The sequence below is a fragment of the Mytilus californianus genome, unplaced genomic scaffold (assembly GCF_021869535.1).
Source record: "Mytilus californianus isolate M0D057914Y unplaced genomic scaffold, xbMytCali1.0.p SCAF_9, whole genome shotgun sequence".
NCBI lineage: Eukaryota > Metazoa > Mollusca > Bivalvia > Mytilida > Mytilidae > Mytilus > Mytilus californianus.
The window spans coordinates 66,877,762-66,898,126 of NW_026262745.1; the positions used below are offsets into that span (position 1 = coordinate 66,877,762).

The following is a 20,365-nucleotide window of genomic DNA, read 5'->3' on the forward strand; positions in this document are numbered from 1 at the left end:
TATTCGGTACATGCAAACTTTTAAAGATGAAATTGTAATAAAATTGAGAATGGAAATGGGGAATGTGTCAAAGAGACAACAACCCGACCACAGAACAGACAACAGCAGAAGGCCACCAACAGGTCTTCAATGCAGCGAGAAATTCCCGCACCCGGAGGCGTCCTTCAGCTGGCCCCTAAACAAATATATATACTAGTTCAGTGATAATGAACGCCATACTAAACTCCAAATTGTACACAAGAAACTAAAATTAAAAATAACACAAGACTAACAAAGGCTAGAGGCTCCTGACTTGGGACAGGCGCAAAAATGCGGCGGGGTTAAACATGTTTATGAGATCTCAACCCTCCCCCTATACCTCTAGCCAATGTAGAAAAGTAAACGCATAACAATACGCACATTAAAATTCAGTTCAAGAGAAGTCCGAGTCTGATGTCAGAAGATGTAACCAAAGAAAATAAACAAAATGACAATAATACATAAATAACAACAAACTACTAGCAGTTAACTGACATGCCAGCTCCAGACTTCAATTAAACTGATTGAAAGATTATGTCTTCATCATATGAATATCAGGCACAATCCTTCCCGTTAGGGGTTAAGTATCATACCATCATAACATATATGAGAAGAACATAACCCGTGTCATGCCAACAACTGGTTTTTAAATAAATGTGTTTAGTGTCGATGCAAAGACCCTATAAGTGATTCAATATTAACGCCAAAATATGCAATCTTTAATGACCTGACAACTTTATCGTAACTATATCCCTTCTTAATAAGTCTATTTAAAGGTTTTGTTAGTTTCAGAGGTGAATACTGACATTTTTGTGCTTTATAAAGAATATTTCCATAAAAAATTGGATGTGAAATACCTGAACGTATAAGAAGTCTGCATGTTGAGCTATATTTACGAATGATGTCCTTATACCGATGATAAAATTTAGTAAATGTTTTGACTAGTTTGTGATATCGAAAACCCTGGTGTAATAATTTTTCAGTAATACATAAATTTCTCTCGTTAAAATCTAAAACATTGTTACATAATGTATATGTATATGACCCTTACCAATCATCTGTACAATTCTATACACTCAATTTCAAAACATAAACTCTTGTGTTTGACTGATAAGTCTTTGGGATTTCAACTTGGTTTTTTTTATTTGCTTTTATTCTCGGATGAATATAAAAAATTAAAAATAAGGAGATGTGGAATTATTGCCAATGAGACTTTTTACCATAGTTCAAATGATATGGATATAACAAATTATAGGTCACAAAGTCTTCAACAAATTAATTTTCACAAAACCAAATTATGTTTTTGTCGGAAATAAGTTTTATTAACTTTGTACATATTTACTGAGTTCAATTTTAATTATTCTAATTGTCCTCCATACAATGGACTGTTATGTTCCGGATTAAATAAGATACTTCCTTATACATGTAAAACATGATGGATAAAATAGAAACATAACCTTTACTTTGAAAAACTTCCTGTTAACTCTGTAATTATGGTGTTAGATAGTCGTTCGCTTTTACTTCTTTTTGATATCTTTATTTACACCGTATGTAAAGATGGTAGATGTTTCCGGGAAAACAATAAAACGTAAGTGTTTCAGGGTAATTTGTAAAATTCATAGAATCACACATTTCGATTTAAGAGTTTAATTGCTCTGTAGTTATCTGTACATTTTATATTTTTATCGTGTTGCGAAGATAGTACCAAAGAGACGAAGGTCGATCGCTAAGTCTACTATGAAACTACGTATATGTAAGAGAATGATAATCCCTTTCTTCATGATTAAGTACGAGCGTAAGCGAGTACTTATCATGATGAAAGGGATTATCATTCTCTTACAAACTTAGAATATTGTAAAGTGCTCAAGGCTTAAAAGATCTCCTGATTGCTTTTATTCAAGAATTTGTTTCATTGTCAGTGCAAAGTTTATAATTAATGGATGACTTCCCTTTTAGGCATTTCATTTATGTAGTGATCTTAGTGATGTAAGGACTAACTTTTATATTGGGAAATTTTAATAATTTGTGTTTTAGACGTTAGATGACACAACGTTACAATGAAATGGTAGAAATTGTGACTATGTGTGTAAATTATGTAATATTTCAGTGAGGAATTATCTTTTTGTTTATTTACAGTTCAATTTAATAAATTCAAAATCAAATTGTATTGCACAGCCAATTTTATTCCAGCTCTTTACATCAAATACTACTTAATTAACTAGTCAGAGTTTAAATGTTCAATGAAAATGCTTTTAATGGGAAATTCAAAAGTTGGTTTAATTTATTTAAAAGTTTTTTCTTTTTCTTCTCTTTAGCAAATGCTTATTTTTTTGTAATTTGAAAGTTATAAATATTCGCATAATAACACAAACGGTATCAATTGTACTGCACAAGTAAACTTCAAACTTATTTTATATTTTTTTTTTGTTTGTTTCAAAATTCAACCTTCAATCAATAACCCACCTCTGCAATAATCCTAATAAATGTGCTCCGGGCAGTTGTAACTCATTTATAGAAATTCTTTGTTTTGAACTGTAAATAGGACTAAACAAAAGGATAATCCCTTACTAAGAACATGATTTACATTCATTCTTCACAATTAAGGAACACCAAATTCTACACTTTCATTGGTCGAGAGCACTTTGCTATATTCTAAATGTACATATGCATGTACTTTTATGATAGTTGTTTTTTATAATTACGCTCCATTGGTCAGAACTACTTCTGACGAGTAGTTAGTAAGCAGACCATGTCACAGTCCGCGAAGTAGGTATTTATTTAGTTAATTTATTCATTATTTGTTGAATGATTTTCTACAATTGCAATTGATTAATTGATTTTGAATCGATTTGACATGTGTATTGAACATTAGAATATTTTGAATCTTATAAATTTTAGTAGGTACGCGTGAACCACAACAATGTCCAATCGTATAGATCTTTCAACGTGAAAACGGGAAATTAATAACTCCAAACAAATTTTAGCATAGAGATCAACATACGTTCTGAAAAAAAATACGAAGTTCCAATTCAGGATAATACAGCTCTAAACCTCATTGAATCTAGAAATGTTGCTATCCATTCTAATAGAGACTGAGATATCTGTCATAAGCACTTTGAAGACAACGAGATTGCTATATCTAAATAAAACCGCCTCCGATGTTCTCGATTTGTCACGAACATTGCATTATTATCATATTTATTAAATTTACTAATGAATGCTTAGATATTGTGTCTTAGAAAAATCACCAAACAATGGGAAGCCATTGGGAAAGAAACAAACTCACATCATACATGAAGAAAAGTGTTTTACAAAAAGAAGAATATTGTGAACCTAATGTAAGATGTAATCAAACGCCCTTATTTGAACAACGGAAATGTTTTATTTGTTTATCATACAGGGAGTTCAGTTTCATTGTTCTTTCAATACAGTATTTGCTGTTTCTTTTTTTTTTTAATTTCTTTTATTTTACAGAGGACACATCTCACCTATACACGATATTGATTTCTTTTGTTGTGCCAATTACGAACACAGCGACGGAAAGTGTGTGGGTAAGTTTTAAGATACACTGGTGTTTTCCCTATTTATAAACAATTCAAAAATTTGATGAAACTGTTTGTACAACATGGTAAACAACCAGAAATTGTTGGTAATTTCGCGAGGAACAGTTCAGTTTCAAGAGCATTGCATCAAGACATATTCAGATTCACTATTCATATTTTTTGTGTGCATCATTTTCTTAAATTACATTTATCGTATTATATTTTTAATTTACCAGAATGCCAAACTGGATTAACATCTACAAAAAATAAACCTTGCAAACCATGCCAAGACAATTCGTACGGACAACGATGTACAGAGAAATGCAAATGTACAGAAACACAGAGGTACATGTAACTGTATAAAACATGAAGATCAACAACAATGCATAGTACCCTTCTATAATACCTATTAGGTGGTAGCAACCACATGCTATACAATTGCAACTGTATTTACAGTTTGTACTTATGTGGTGCTGTTACGCCACTGTCCCAGGTCAATGGGAGGTTTAAACGCTTAGAACATGTTTGAACCCACTATATTCTTTATGTGCCTGCCCCAAATCAGGAGCCCGTAATTTAGTGATTGTCGTAGGTTCATGTCTGTCATATTTGTTTTTCGTAAATGAAGGATGTAGTAAGGTGAAATTAAAAAAATCTAGAATTTAAAATTGATACTATATGTCAGAAGAGGATTAGTTAAGGAACAAAATAAACTAAAAATATTGATAGGTTACGGAACTCCTTTTTGAGATATTTGATTTATTTAAAATGGCGGGAAAAGGCTGACTCGGACTTTTACCTTATATTTAGCATTGGCATTATTTGGGTCTCAAATCGTAAGATAAAAAATCTAGAATCGGCTTAAATTTTGGTAATGACCCTTTTATGAGCTGTTGAAGTCTTCTCTGAAAAGAAAAGAGGGAGATATGGGGCAAAATATTTTACCCTGTATCGTAGGAAAAAACCCAAGGAGTCCGAATATATGACAAAAATTCCTAAACCTAACCTATGTACATCCTTAAATTAATATAAATTAGTCCGTTAGTTTTCTTGTTTTCTTGTTTCCTATTTTTCATGCATGGGCCTTTTATAGCGGACTATACGGTATGGATTTTTTCTCATTGTTGCAGGCCGTAAAGAACCTAATAGTATGATTGCTGTCATCTACGTCATTTGTGGATGATATAGTTGTCTCATTGGAAATCATACCACATCTCATTTCCACAATAGTTCACACCAAGTCCTTATTTTTTCTGTGATATCAAATAGTCTATTCTATGATTGCAACTAAATTTGTCAGACGTAAGTCGGAATGATAAGATGGTTCAATGAGTTACTAAGCTCCTTGGTTAAGTGACATTAATTCAAAAACCTATACTTGTTGACAGTTTGCTTGTTATTATGATTAATAATTATTAAATGAAAAAGGGGAGATGTAGTATGCATAACATAATAAATGACATCGCAGGGGCGGATCCAGCCATTTTTAAAAGGGGGGGGGGGGGGGGGGGGTTCCCAACCCAAGATAAAAGGGGGGTTCCAACTATATGTCCCCATTCAAATGCATTGATCGTAAAAAAAAGGGGATGGGGGGGGGGGGGGGGGTTCCAACCCCCTCCCCCCTGGATCCGCCACTGCATCGTTTGTCGATATTGTATGTTTTATACAGATTTCTGTTAAAAATGTTGTGTTCTTTTCTTTTCACTAAAGGTGTGATAATGTGATAGGATGCGTGATGTATTTGAGCACATCTAGTCATATTTCTGAATATGTATACCAAAGTGAAGGTAAATTAATGCAGCTCGACATAAAATTCAAATGTCTAAAATGTATTTATAGCAGAAGAGAAACTTACACAACGCACACAAATATTTCCAAAACTCTATATTTTTATTTTTGGTTTACCAATATTAAGTTGCAATCTCATATATTATACATTTATATCACTCTCCTTTTATCGAACGTTAGAAAAGTAAAATAGGCAAATCAGGAAACAGATAATCGAATAGAATAACAAAGAACCTAAGCACTCAAACTAAAAAGCAAAAAAAAAAAAAAAAATATCAATGATAAAAAAACCCAACAATAACCACTTTTCAAAGAGATGAATTTAAAATGAACTTGAAAAAAATTTAAGCCTTAAAAAAAATTAACAATGCTAGCTATACAACTTCATGAAAATTAAAATTAACTTCTCCAAACATTAACCGATTTTTTACTTATTACTAGCAAGTTCGTTACCATTGACATACCCAAAGACAACAGTTCAAAGTCCAAAAAATGACACACTGGAAGGTAAGTTTTATTGTGTTTCTCAGAACTGTTAATTTTCACAACTTTATGTTCACAGTATTTTTTCCAATTCTTTATCTAACACCTTACGAGCACGAAGTTCTTTTTCAACAAGATCTTAATAAAAATACAATAAGATAAGGATAGAATTATATACACACATAAATCAGTATTATATATTTATTTATATTACTACCACTTGAATGGTACCGTTCCCTGTTGACTATTGTGAACGGAGGATAACAAAATAATGCTCTCGGTTTTGACAGAAATAAATGCTACGTTCATTTTGACTATATACATTTTTAGTCGATAAATTCTATTCATTTTAAATTATACTAAAACTGATTTTTTTGTCTTATGGTTGCTTCACACTGACACATACCTCAATTCTCAATTTATGCACACGATTGTTTTGTATTTTTGTCATACAAATACAAATGTAGGGTAGCCAACGTAGTTAAAACCCTACATTTTAAAACTTTGCTTTAGGTCGTGTGCAAATATTTTATACATATTCAGGATGATATCGTAATGCGTTACTTGCAAAGCTTCATAGAGAAAACTAAGATACTAAACCTTTCAATGTTATAATTTTCAAACAAATTATTTTCAGGTATAGCACATCTTTTTGTTTTCTGATTTATTAATAGATAAACTGTTTGTAAATCTTATAGAATATTCGTTATTTTAGGTATGCAGATCAAGGCTGTTCTTATTTATATTATATGTGCAGGATTAGTAACATTAATAGTGACAGTTGGTGTTGTACGTTTAATTTACCGCAGCAAAAGAAGATGCAAGAAGAATATAAGAGTCCAACAAATTCAAAACACTCAAAACTTTCAAAGCGAGCAATACATAACAGTTTTATAATCAAGATGCAAATATATGCATGCAAGAATAAATAATCTAACACTATTTGTTGATTCTTTGCCTGATAAAAGTCTGTAAATAGATGATATTATACCGTGTCAATCTTTTTCAGCGCAACAATCAAGCGGGGTTGACATCTAGCATACTCTGACGAAATTTGCGATAAGGGCTCGTTTTAGCCTTGCGTGGAGGTGTGTAGTTTTGCTTCGGGGGTCTTGATGTGACTTCGGGATAAGGATAGCAATACAAACAAAAAGTAAAATCACAAAAATACTGAACTCCGAATACAATGTTCCTTAACTTTGTATTTTTCAAGTGCATGAAGAGATTTTATGTCTTTTCCGTTACATAAAATTTTACCGAATCTCGACAATTTGCCTCTTTGAAATCCAAAAGGACTATGGGTGATCTCACCAAAATGAAAATAACGTTACGTCATTGGTTGAATTTCCATTGTTTAGTACGTTTTAAACCAATCACAATGTTTTGGTGTAATTGCTATAACAATTAGATAAAGAGCGTTCATATTGATCGATATCAAATTGTTTTTTTTTCACATTACTCCAACATTCGAAAAATCCATCTCACGTTTATCCAACAAGTGTCAAACACTTAATGGGCTTTGTTTTTAGACAGCAATTAAAATTGTTGTATTTAGGAAGTTATGGTGAGACCTTTATACAATGTATAGTACATGTTTCATATTAGACTTTTTAATAAAAGATGTAAAATAATAAATGAATTCAGAAAAATCTAAAATAAACGAGATATTTTTATAGAAATTCTTTTCATACTGTTCCACTTTTGATTAATATCAAACAAAAATATTCATGACAGCTTGAAAAAGGTTTTCGTTTGAAAATTTTAGAGTTACATTAAAAAATAACAGTATAGTTCTGCATCTCCTGTTGAACTCTATTTTCTTATTTTATAAGGTGGATCACCCATTGTTGCTTGGCCCGGTAAGGATTTCAAAGAATCCGATCTCATTTTGCCTGAGTTTGAATGTTATTTAAACATTTTTTTAGTTGAATTTCACAACCATTACCAGTTTTTAATCCAATCGAAGATAAACATTTCTGTAAGTGTATGGCTGGTTGCCCCCATCTGGTTCTTGTAAGTAATTTCATATTTAATTGTATGGAATTACTAACAAGATCCAGATGAGTCGCAACCAACCGTACTTTCAGAAAAAGTACTTAAGCACTTAGTTTGAATATGTTAATGCAAAGTTTAGTTCTAGTAAAAAATTAATCCTAAACAGATGAGGATCCAGAATTTTGACAAAGGGGGACCAGGGGTCCCAAAGGAAGCACCGATTGGAGTGGGACATCTAAAAGTCTATGCATCAACCATACATGAAGCTCCACAAGGGGAGACTGGACCACTCCCTCCCCTTGCTAAAACTATTTCCAGTATATGATTATATCAAAGTTATTAAGTTGTTACATTTTTCTTTCTCATAAATATCACAACTACAGTTTTTCTTGGAGAAATTCCCAATAACCCAATGAAGAGTGCAATTCTCAGTATGTTCAACTCTACACAATACAAGGAATGGTCTAGGAAGCCATGTATCAACTCATCTTTAGTTTACTCCCCAATTAAAGTGAGTACGACTGATTATTCAACATGATGAAGACACCAACTCCAACTAGCACCACATATTTTTTTTTAGACAGCTATCCGTTATACCACCCAAAGAGCATTCGTCACCATTACCTAGAGAAGCTGATTTTTGCACTACATTCAATAAATGTTTATCGGATACCATATTTAAGCAATAGACTAACAATATTAAGTGTATGGTATGATTGTAAAGTGTACATGTCTGTCTTGCAAGGTTTATCAGACCTTAACCTCATTTACATTTTACTTGTTGGGCTTAATTTAAAGATTATACTTTTTTCTATTGACGTATCAGCAATTTACAGCACGGTGTTGTGCATAATTTCAAGATTATGTAGTGTATTTGTCCATCATTGATGGGAATAGTAATATTAAGTCCCAGACCAGCGATAATATTGTTGATAATTTTAAACTACCGAAAACAAGTTTCGTTGTTGATCACTGTTTTGTATATTAGTGCTCTTTGGTGATTTTTTTTCTTCAAATTTTGACTCAGTTTTTTTCAATAATCAATCCGTCAAATTTTAAAAGTTAGTTTGAGCTGGACTCACTGTTACTCTATTGGTTGGTAAGTTTTATTAATCCCTATTTCCAAAAAAAATCACGTTTCTATAATTATTTACATGTATACAAAAAATCAAATGTTGTAGAAACGTGAACGAAATGAACATCGTCCTAACCTTTTAAAGTATTAAATGACCCAACGAATAGCAAATGGAAATGTCGTTATATCATCCCATGAAACTAGATAAGCTAATGAAATTATCGCATTTTTGTATCACTTTTTCGAAATATCTCTTCATGCAAGAAATAGACAACAGGTTACTACCATAAGAGACATTATTATAAAATTATAATTAACAAATGCTCCACGTTACTGACGTCTACTGTCTACTGATACAGTTTACCTTTTATAATGGATAGGTGGATGGATGGATTGTAGATATACCCGATATGTCTTTCACAGCAATAATATGTATGATTTCGTTGCACTTTGTGGCAAATTACGCCATGACGTTTACAGAGGGGCCAAGGGCTTTATTACAATCAGTTTATCGTTATAACATTTTAGATATGAATTATTCGCTTTTTTGTCCATGTTGTGCTATCTTTCATTATTTGAAAGTCATGAGCTCCCTTTTCAATGCCCCAAAACAAAATGCTGAGTCACTAAATTCGAGAAAACCTTAAAATGTGTACTTGCATAGGTCCATTAATTGTACTTGTTTTATCTTATGCATTGTGATCAAATGTTGCAAAGACAATTCATTAGCCAAACAAAATCAGTTTTTGTTATTTTTTGTGGTGATATACCAATAAGTCATCAATGACGCCTGTTCGTATAAATTTTGATATTTGGGTAATGTACATTAAATGAATTGTTATGATCAAATGATACATTCAATAAACAAATAAAGGATACAAAAAAAGGTTAATGAATAAAGTTAAGAATGTCTATGATAAAATTTTGTTTTAGGTTTATTTTGATGTTGTGTGATCAGTTAAAATATTTTATTAATATTTTCGATGCATGGTCAGTCTTACATTTAATTAAATTTCCAAATTTCCTTACAAGTGATAATACTATGATTTTCATTCTAAAATGTATAAAGATATATCGTTAAATGCATTGACGTGATATGAATATACCACTTCTAAAGATCCAATTGACTGAAAAAAATTTAGTCGAATATTACTCAAAAGATGATAACTATTTAACTGCCTTAAGTGTCCACTTAAAATGTGTGTATGTTTAAGAGGTGTTTAAAGTGAAAAGTAAGATAGGATCAAATATATGAAAATAAACTCCCGTAAATTGTTAGGATAATGTTGAAACAAAACTTTCCATTTTTAAAGTCAATGTTACAATTGTAATCGGTTTGGGACATTTAATGTGTCATGATTTGTACGAGGATATCTTACAAAATATGTTTCAACGAGTATTGAACGAGAGCTGACCAAATTAACGTGAATACAAATAAACAAATAGAAATAAGTGTCCGACAGAACTTAAATCTACAGATTAGACTTTTTATTCTAATGCGATTCGTTTAGAACGATGATGTTCATTGTACCTTGACAAATATTTTGAAGAGTTAGATTTGGTGTTCTACCAATCCATAACTAAGGAAAGCCACCATTCTGAATTCCGAATTTTTTAGGCATTTAATTTCTCAAAATATAAAAAAAAAAAGATTGTGTGCCTTAAAATCTTCTATTTGTCAAAGTTCAAACCATTGTGTAGCGTGCGAAAAGTATGAATACGTCTATTGTTTATGTTTTACATCGGAAGTATACCTATGATGTCACATTGTTTAAATGCCAAAGTTTTGCAGACTTTTTATTTCATGGCACTTTATAGCCAAATTATTTTCCAACATGGGATTTATCTTAATATGTGGCATTAGTATGGAAATAATTGTATTGTATTTTAAGCTTTGCCTTTATAACTTACGCGTCGCTAGAAAAATTCAATTTGCGACAGTAAAATGTACGTTTTACGAAGGTTAAGTTTAAATACAATACAGTTATCTTCTAATTTGAAATTTAAAGGATAAAAAAAATCGATGTCTTGATAATGATGAAAAAAAACATCCACCAGAGACGTCATGACGTAGATGAAATCAACTATAGGTCACCCTACGGCCTTTATAAATGCCTAACACCTGTACCTTATAGTAAGATATGAACTGTCACGAAATGACAAAATGTAAGATAATTCAAGTGAAAAAACAAAAATATTAAACCTGCTTTCACAGTTATTGTCCATTCGTCATGTTCGTTAATATAGTCGAGCGTTTTGTGTTGTCAGTTTATTTTTGACTTATGAGCTTGAATGTCCCTTTGGGATCCTTAGCCTCTCTTTTTTTTGTCAGGTTTATAGACTTCGTCCTTTTTGACTTTACCAAGGACATGCTGGAGTTGACTGATAATGTATATTTCAAAACCCTTTGCAATTGAGTAAAGAGATTTTTAAATTATGAATTAAACGTTTACAACCCTATGTTAACTCATTCGATGAACTGCATTTAAATGTAATTGATTTTCTCTCTTACTATACGACGTTCAGCTACATTGAATGGACAACTATCAACAAGTTTCGCTCATGAGGGTACGCTATTCTCTCAGTACAAACGCTGCGATTGTCTACTTGGTATATCTCCTTTTTATTCAATGATTAATACTCTTAAATACAAATAAAGGTGGGTAGTTGCGTTTTTTTAGTTATCATACATATAGTCTCTGATGCATGATGCTTTATTATTAATTGTTTTTGGCTTTCAACTAGCTTTCAGTTTAATATAATTGAATTTGATGCGACTCTCATACAAGTGAGAGGTTTAGCTAGCTGTAAAACCAGGTTTAATCCACCATTTTCTACATAAGAAAATGCCTGTACCAAGTCAGAAATATGACAGTTGTTATCCATTCGTTTGATGTGTTTTAGCTTTTGATTTTGCCATTTGATTAGGGACTTTCCGTTTTGAATTTTCCTCGGAGTTCAGTATTTTTGTGATTTTACTTTTTCAGTAACTGCGAGTACTCTCAAATCGTACTTTCGTGTTAATTTGATCTGTTGATACAATTTGAAATGCGTTTTTTGTATTTAATGTTTACTTATTTTGTGTTATATCTTGTATCACTATTTTCAATATATACAACCTTTGATAAGTATTTATTATGACGATAAATTTTCACTTCTGTTGTCGTATTATGAATAACAAATTTATTTATTTTGCAAAAAATATTTCCGTACTCCATGTACTCCTTAAATTTTTTTTTTATTTACCTGTATACGTTATTATATTTAACGGCATTTTGTCCAAGGTTATAGTTGGCTTTCTGATATTGTTTTACATCTCACTCCCTTCTTTATTAATTTTGTATTTACATTGTGTCACAGATCGAATTTATTCGTTCAGTGTATATCTACTTGTTTTTGTTAATATATCTATTGATTGAGTCAAGCCATTTCAATTGATATTTTATAGTGTGTCTTTCTATGTTGTGATGTTTCACTATTATTTCAGGTTAAGGTGAAGGTTGGCGCCTGTTAAAAAAAAATAAAAATGATTGCATGCTGTATTTAAATTTTGAGGTATTGAGACAATATTACATCCCAACATAGAAAGACACACTATTTACAATCAATTGAAATGGCTTAACTCAATCAAAAGACATATAGACAAAAACAAGTTAACATACACTGAACAATTAAATTTGATCTATGACAAAATGCAAATGCAATATTAATCAAAAAGGAGGTGAGAGGTAAAACAATATCAGAAAGACAAATATAACCTTGGACAAAATGGCGTTTAAAAGAATAATGTACACAGATAAATATATATATCTTTGTAAGGAGTACATGGAGTACGGAAAGATTTTTTACAAAATAAATAAAGTACGAGAAGAGAAGTGAAAAGATATCGTAATACTAAATACTTATCGATTGTGATATATGTTAAAAATAGTGATACGAGATATTACACAAAATAAGTAAACATTGAATAACAAATATGCATTACAAATTGTACCAACAGGTCAAATTAACACGAAAGTGCGATCTGAGAGTACTCGCAGTTACTGAGAGCTGTTTAAACGCCAAAAATATTAATAATAAAAAATCATGCATCAGAGATTAAAATTAACTAAGACACATCCCAGGGATTTAGTGTTTAACGTCATGGACAGTCAAAGAAAACAGGACTTGTGTAATGCCAAAATAAAAGTATCGACAGGCAGAAGAACAGTTAGTCCTTATAATAATAATGTATAATGTTATAGATAAAGCAATCTCTATATAGAAAATGAACGTGGATGTGTATTTATACAAAATCGATATTTTTGCCCATGAAAACAAGATTCAAAGATCTGATTACAACATTGATAAGATAACCTTTACTAATAAGTATGTTTAAAGGTTCGATGATTTTACACGGATCACAATATGATTTCCGCGCATTTAATACAATATTACCGTAAAATTTAGGATGTGAAATACCGTTTTTAATAAGTTTTCTACAGGTACAACCAAATTCAATAATCAAATCCTTGTATCTATGAAAGAATTTAGTAAAAATTTTAAGTAATTTATGGTAACAAAATCCCTGACTTAATAATTTACCAGTGATGCATTGATTACGTTTGTTAAAATCTATTACATCAATGAACACACGGGCATAAACAACGAGTTGGGATATATAAAATCCGTATGATGGCGACAAAGGAACATCGTCGTCTAAAAAAGGAAATTAACAATAGGGAATGAAAAATCGTCTCTTTTTACGTAAATTTTAGCATGTTTAGTATGGAGTTTCCCTTTAGAAATTGAAATGTCTAAATCTAGAAAAGGACAACTACTGCTGTTTATGTTAGATTTATTTAAAGTAAGTTCTTTTGGGGAAATTTTGGTAGTTTATTTAGAGAACTCTGGATTATTTAACGAAAAAATATCATCAAGATAACGGTAGGTGTTGTTGAATGTATCAACCAAATGCAACAATGACGTGCATTTACTGAGTTTGGTCATAAACTGAGATTCATAGCAATACAGGAATAAATCTGCTATTAAAGGGGTGCAATTAGTACCCATTGGAATAAATTCTACCTGTCGATACACTTTATCGCCGAAACGTACATATATGTTGTCCAGGAGAAAATTAAAAGCTTCAATCATATCTTCACATTTCCAGTAAGTGTATCTAGCATACTTTCCTATTTCATTACATTAAAAGGCTTTAAACGAGTTACAACAAATAAATTTGCAATGAGATTTTTCAAAAGACCATTTAATCAAATATGAAAATATGAGTGTAGTGTAGAGAGTAGAAAAATCATAACTGTCAACAGATTTAAAAGGACCCTCTAAAACACGTATTTTATATAAAACCTCTAAAGAGTTTTGCACATTCCAAAAATATTTAATACCATTATTTTCATAAGCTTTATTATAATAGTAAATAACATGTTCTTCGCTAGTAGTAAGGGAGGAAGTTTTTTATGGTTGTTTATGTAATTTAGGTAACCAGTACATAGTCGGCACTTTAAAATGTTCGGAAGGGGCTTTAAGCTGGGTAGTTGCAGTGATATGCTTGTTTACAATTTGACTCTCTGTGGAGCGTACGGACTTGAATGTAGAAAAATTGATAATTTCGTTTTGAAGATCTTCCGTGTAGCATATGCGTCATAGCACCATTACATTATTGGCTGATTTGTCTGCAGGTACGAACACAAACCGCTTTGTAAGTACTTGGAGTTTATTTTCTATTCTAGAAATGGGTAAATCATGGACCCTATTATTAATTTCAGAATTGTTTTCAAAATGAAATATAAGAATATCAACAGTATTCATAATTTTATTCAAATGACTGTCTAGAGATTTTTTATCAGATTTTTCACGTTTACACCAATTTTTAAAGTAGGCAGACAGAGCGTCTATAATGAATTAACGACACTGTTTCCAATCTATAATATATGAATGACGATATTTAGGTCCTCACAATTGAGAATGTTGATGAAGCGTACACATAAATGAAAGCTACTGGAAAATTTGAATATACTGAACATAGACTGGACAGATCTTAATTGACTAGAAGCGGATTGCCTGAACAGCACTGCATTTACTGCAGTGGTACAGTCAAAAATAAATCCAAAGGCTGAAAATGATCTAATATATTTTTTGTTAAGTATTGAAAGAGCTGTTCAGATCATAATAAGCGTTTTAGATTCAAATTGATTTACTAGTGGATGTAATAAGAAAAGTGGGTTTGCCAAAAAGTTTTATAAAAAGTGTATTTATATCAAGTTCGATAGTATGGATGTGTTAAACATAGTTTCCAAACTTTTAATACTTTAGCGAGAGGACATCATCTATATAATGGAAAGTGATGATAAAGATTAGGCTAGCATCTTCAAATTCTTCCTGGTAAGATCCTATAAGAAGTGTGCAGAAAAGCCTCATTCATCTAAGGTCAATGTTTTCTTAGAGAGTAAGCACTTAATGATTTCTTCGTATATGAACGTGGAATTTTAACGGTTAAACATTGTGGACAATCAGGTAAACATTTACGTGTAAAAGGTGTATGTTTCTCTGCGCTCAAACCGTCCTCTTTCTAAAAATTATATTTCCCCCCTTTTTGACCTATAGTATAATTGTCCATCATCTCTGAAATTGAAGGATTTCAAACAAATTGTTGTTTATCCACTAATGTATTTACGAATATAAAATAAACATTGAGTTCCGTTTTAAATGAAATAAGCAGATATTGTATGATTATAAATAAGAGAACTAGCGACTTGAAAATGTTGGTGTTAGCAGCTACAGGTTACCGTACGACCGTCAACAATCAGTCAAATTCAAACTACAATGCAAATTATAAAAGGCCCAGACATGACAAAATTAAAAGCAATTAAAGAAGGAAAAAACAAAAAGCAGATTTATGACAAAAAAAACCCATACAAACAAAATACAAATATGATTAACAGCACTGAACTACAGGCTCCTGACTATAGATAGATAGACATATGATATGGCGGTGTTAATATGCTTCTTTGCGAGAGCCCAACCCTGTCTCTAACTGGGATCAGTGGATAAACATTACAACATAAGAACAATTTATAGAAATCAGGTGTAAATGGCTGGACTCATTAGATCCATGTACAACACATAAAAAAAAAAAAACAAACAAAGACCCAAAAAGTTCCAACCTGTAAGTAATCGAAGTTACTGAAATCTTGTTCAAAGTCAACGAAAACAAATACACAATCATGTATCAAGACATGAGTCTTTTTCTTGAAAGTGATAATTAGTATATCGAAACCATAAGTGATTTAATGTTAGGGCATTTATCACGAAATTTTAGAAAAAAAACCCCAAAACATTTAAAAATATTTAAAAAAAAAAAAAAAATTGGGAACGGTAAAACTACCAAAAATCAACATCATGTTTTTGACATACCAACATATTATGTCGCATAAGAGTTAGACAGAAAGAACAACAGATACCAAAGGGACATTCGAAATCATATGCCGAAAATAAACTGGCAACACAAAAAAAAAAAAAAAAAAAAAAACAAACAAAACACCACATAGAAAACTAAAGACTGAGCAAAACATTCCTTACCAAAAACTGGGGATTATATCTGGTGCTCTAGAAGTGTAAGCAGATCCTTCTCCACACGTAACACTCGTCGTGCTGCTCATGTAAGTACAATTCCGTTGGAAAGACCAAAGGAGTTATTTTGACAACATAACTATATAAAACATGTACATCAATTTTAACCATATATATATTGTAATTATAGAGGATTACACTGTAATTTTATATCAGCTCGGAAAACTTATCAACATAAATGTATGGTTCCGTTCTAACGTCAATACATAAACAACTGCTATAAATGATAACTATGTTGTCATGTTCGTATACAATTTTCCGTTATCCTTTTTAAAACTAATATGCAATAATAAGGGATAAAAATACCATTTATACCGATAGTATACTAAACTATCTTGGAAACGTAATCATTTCGTGGTATTCATATGAGAAAAAAACATATATATTGCAACATACACCTGTGAACATAATTTGTCAGGAAGTGTTTACCCTAGTCTTAGTTTGCAAATTAATTTCGACCACATGCAGTCAATAAAAATAATGATATTCATCGAAAAAGGTTAACAAAACTTAAAAAAAACCCAAAAACATCAAAATGAAATACTTTTTTATTTCGAATTCAACATTAAATAAACTTAATGCATTATACAATTGGTCTGTTTTTGATGATTAGGTATTGGTTGATACTTGTAATTTCATAGAGAAATAATTTAATGTAAGGTCCTAATGGTATCATGAGCTCTTCTACAATTTTTTTTTCTAGATTTCAAATGTTTTGGCCTCAATGATCACTAACGAGACATAACTTGTACAAATTCGTATCTGATGCATTGTACGATAAAATTAGTTGGGATTACATTAATTATCTTTCTTTTTCAACTTGAATTTGTTAATTTTTGTACGGAAATATTGATTTAAAACAATATTGTTCGACAATTATCAGTTCCTTCCTTAATGAATTTTAAATAGCATGCTGGTACCAGGTGTTGAAAGGACAAAACTATATAATACCTGGAAATAAAACAATTAGAAAAAATTAAAATACCAGCTATTTAGAGTAATTGTGAATACATGTAAACGTTCGATTCAATATTTCATCAGTGTGTGACGAGATGAATACGCTGCGATATTTATTTTAGTGTCATGTACTTATCCTAATTATTATTACACCTTAATGATTCTTCAATATAATGCAGAAACATTTTCGTGTACTTCTAAGTGACTTAAAAGCAAATTAACGGGATATTAGCTAAATATAAGACAAACAATTAAAATATGACATTTTTTTTCAAACATTTATAAAATCTGAATATAGAAAAAATATTTCACTATTAACAGTCAGTTTTGATAAAATTATTCAAACAGCGCTGATGCATTATTGGCTTGCAAGTCAATCAGAAAAGATAGACTTCATCGAAACAATACCATATCATTTGACCTTGCAGATTATAAAAGGAAACTCAGATTTGGGCAATTCGATTTCAATGAAAAAATGTTAAAATCTTGTGAAAAGAAATAGAACACAAAAAAAAAAAATAAAACAAAAATAAAACAACGGGTAAACATTAGTTAATTAATAAAGATATCATTACGTGGCCTTGTTATTGATTGTCGGTCAGCTGCATTGGCTTTACGCTTCGCCTCAGGCCTCACAACCTATAAAGAAATAAGGGCAATGCAACAGATATTAATGAACCTAAATGTAGAAAAATAAATAAATAAATATATATATATATATATATATATATATATAAGATGCAAAGTGGAAAAGATAAACAAGAGGATCAATGAGAGAATTTAGTTTGTCTGGCCTATTAATTTTGCACCTTTCTTTCTAGACCAATTATATACCACCCTGTCTAAAAGTAATGCAAAGTATAAGGATATTTTGTTATTCATATTCCAATATAAGTCTAGATGTAGATTTGTCTATTTTTATTATTTCCAGAAAAAATATGCACAATAGTCTAGTTTGTTAAATGTATACGACCTCAATCAATGAATATGGAATGCCATCCCTCAAAAAATTTTACGAACAAACAAAACCATGACAATGAATATATATTTGATATGGCTTTTGCAAATTCTCCATACAATTCTTCAGATTAAACTCTGCACATTATATGAACACTCTTTTAGCCCAAAAATCATCTTTAGTTTGCAGATTTTGTAGAATTTAATCTTAATAAGAAGCTAAGAGGTTTGCTATTTTTGACAGGAAATGATAACTTAAAATAATACTTATCAGTTCCTTCCTGCATACATTTTAATTCTTGTACAAGGAGTGGACGTGAAAGTCCTATGCAAAATGCCATGACATGCATACAAACTGAACATCAGCATCTGTACTTTATGTCTTTTGTGTTATTGTCAGTTGTTGAAGTGCTTTATTTCGATCAGATTCAATGATTCTTATAGTTTGTTCTTATGTTATGCTGTTACACAACTGTTACAGGTTAGGGGGAGTGATGGGCGCCCGCAAAAAAATGTTTAACCCCGCAACTTTCGGCATGGGTATGTCCCTAGTCAGGAGCCAGTAGTTCAGTGGTAGTCGTTTCATGCTGTTTATCAGATTTATTTTTCGTTCATTCTTTTGTACTTTAATCAGGCCGTTAGTTTTCTCTTTTGAATTGTTTTACATTTGTCATTTCGGGGCCTTTTATAGCTTTCAATATGATGGTTTTGTTCATTGTTAGAGGGCTTATAGTGACTTCATCGTCATTTGGTCTCTGATAAAAGAGGGGAGAAAGATACCTGGACATTCTAACTCATAGGTCAAAAATAAACTGACAACTCCGTTGCGAAAAAAAAAGAAGACGAAAGGACAAACAGTTTACAAAACACAATATAGACAACTGAGCAACTAATACTTAAATTGTTATGAAATTTTGATAAAGTCCCTGAATGGTGTAAACTGTCCAATGCACAATACACCATGATAGCACGCACCATACACCATTACATTTAAACAGCATACATAATTATGCCTTTTGCAAAAATAGTAAACGAATTAAAGCCATATATCATAATTTAATTGTATTAATTAATGAACTATGAAAAATTACGTATATGACCTAAAATGACGATTTCTTGCATAGTGTTTAGTCAAGATACATACTAGTTCTACTAATAGAAAGTTTCCTAAATTGTTTTACTTTTTTTGGGGGTGAATACTACTTTCTGGTCATATGTAATCAATTACGCCATCTAACTCATTACTTCGTACATGTCATTCTTTGTATGCATTGTTATAACTAAGCCATGTGCAAAATATTGTTAAAATTGTGACTTTCAATCTTGACCCCTTCCCTCTCATTTTGCGCACAAGGCAGTTGTCTGAAATATGACCAACACGATTATAATACTTTCGAATACACAAACGGGTTACGATTAAGGAAACACAAACTTGTAAGATAAATCTATATTTTGTTTTTCTTTTTTTTTCAGGCAGAAGTTGCGTTGCTAAATGTTTCGTGTAGTATATACCATGAGAAAAAGCGGTATCCAAGAATATCTTTTACACACACCAAGATATTTGATAAAAAAAACATTATATATCATTATTTCAATTGGCTAAATCCCATACAGTTTTAAATGTTTTGAAGTAAGTGCAAGATGTTTGAAACGCCAATTTCAATACGTAATGGATACTTTAAAAATATGAACAGTCAAGTATGTCACACTAATGTTTTAAGATTATATCTGAAGAATGTAATTTACCAAGTGTTATTTTCAATGTTTAGCACTGGGTCGATACTGTCGGTGTAGACTCCCTTTTGATCATATAGCTCTTCATGTGTTTCGGAACTTTTCAATCATTGGCTTTAAATTGTTTAACTTTGACCGTTCCGGCTGAAAGCTAATTCAGAAGAGCGCTTCGGATGCATACAGG

At 31.2% G+C, this 20,365-nt stretch overlaps 2 protein-coding genes across 2 annotated transcripts in view; one reads left to right on the forward strand and one right to left on the reverse strand.

The window, feature by feature from the left end:
- LOC127714687 (uncharacterized) overlaps positions 1 to 20,365 on the reverse strand; it is a 231,122-nt gene that overhangs the window by 84,177 nt on the left and 126,580 nt on the right. The window lies entirely within an intron of this gene.
- On the forward strand, positions 1,442 to 6,773 carry LOC127714696 (uncharacterized). The gene is made up of 6 exons (XM_052220764.1): positions 1,442 to 1,606; positions 3,493 to 3,569; positions 3,797 to 3,905; positions 5,271 to 5,347; positions 5,790 to 5,855; positions 6,547 to 6,773. Exons 1-6 carry the CDS (start codon positions 1,512 to 1,514, stop codon positions 6,726 to 6,728), a joined length of 606 nt encoding a protein of 201 aa, XP_052076724.1. The 5' UTR covers positions 1,442 to 1,511; the 3' UTR covers positions 6,729 to 6,773.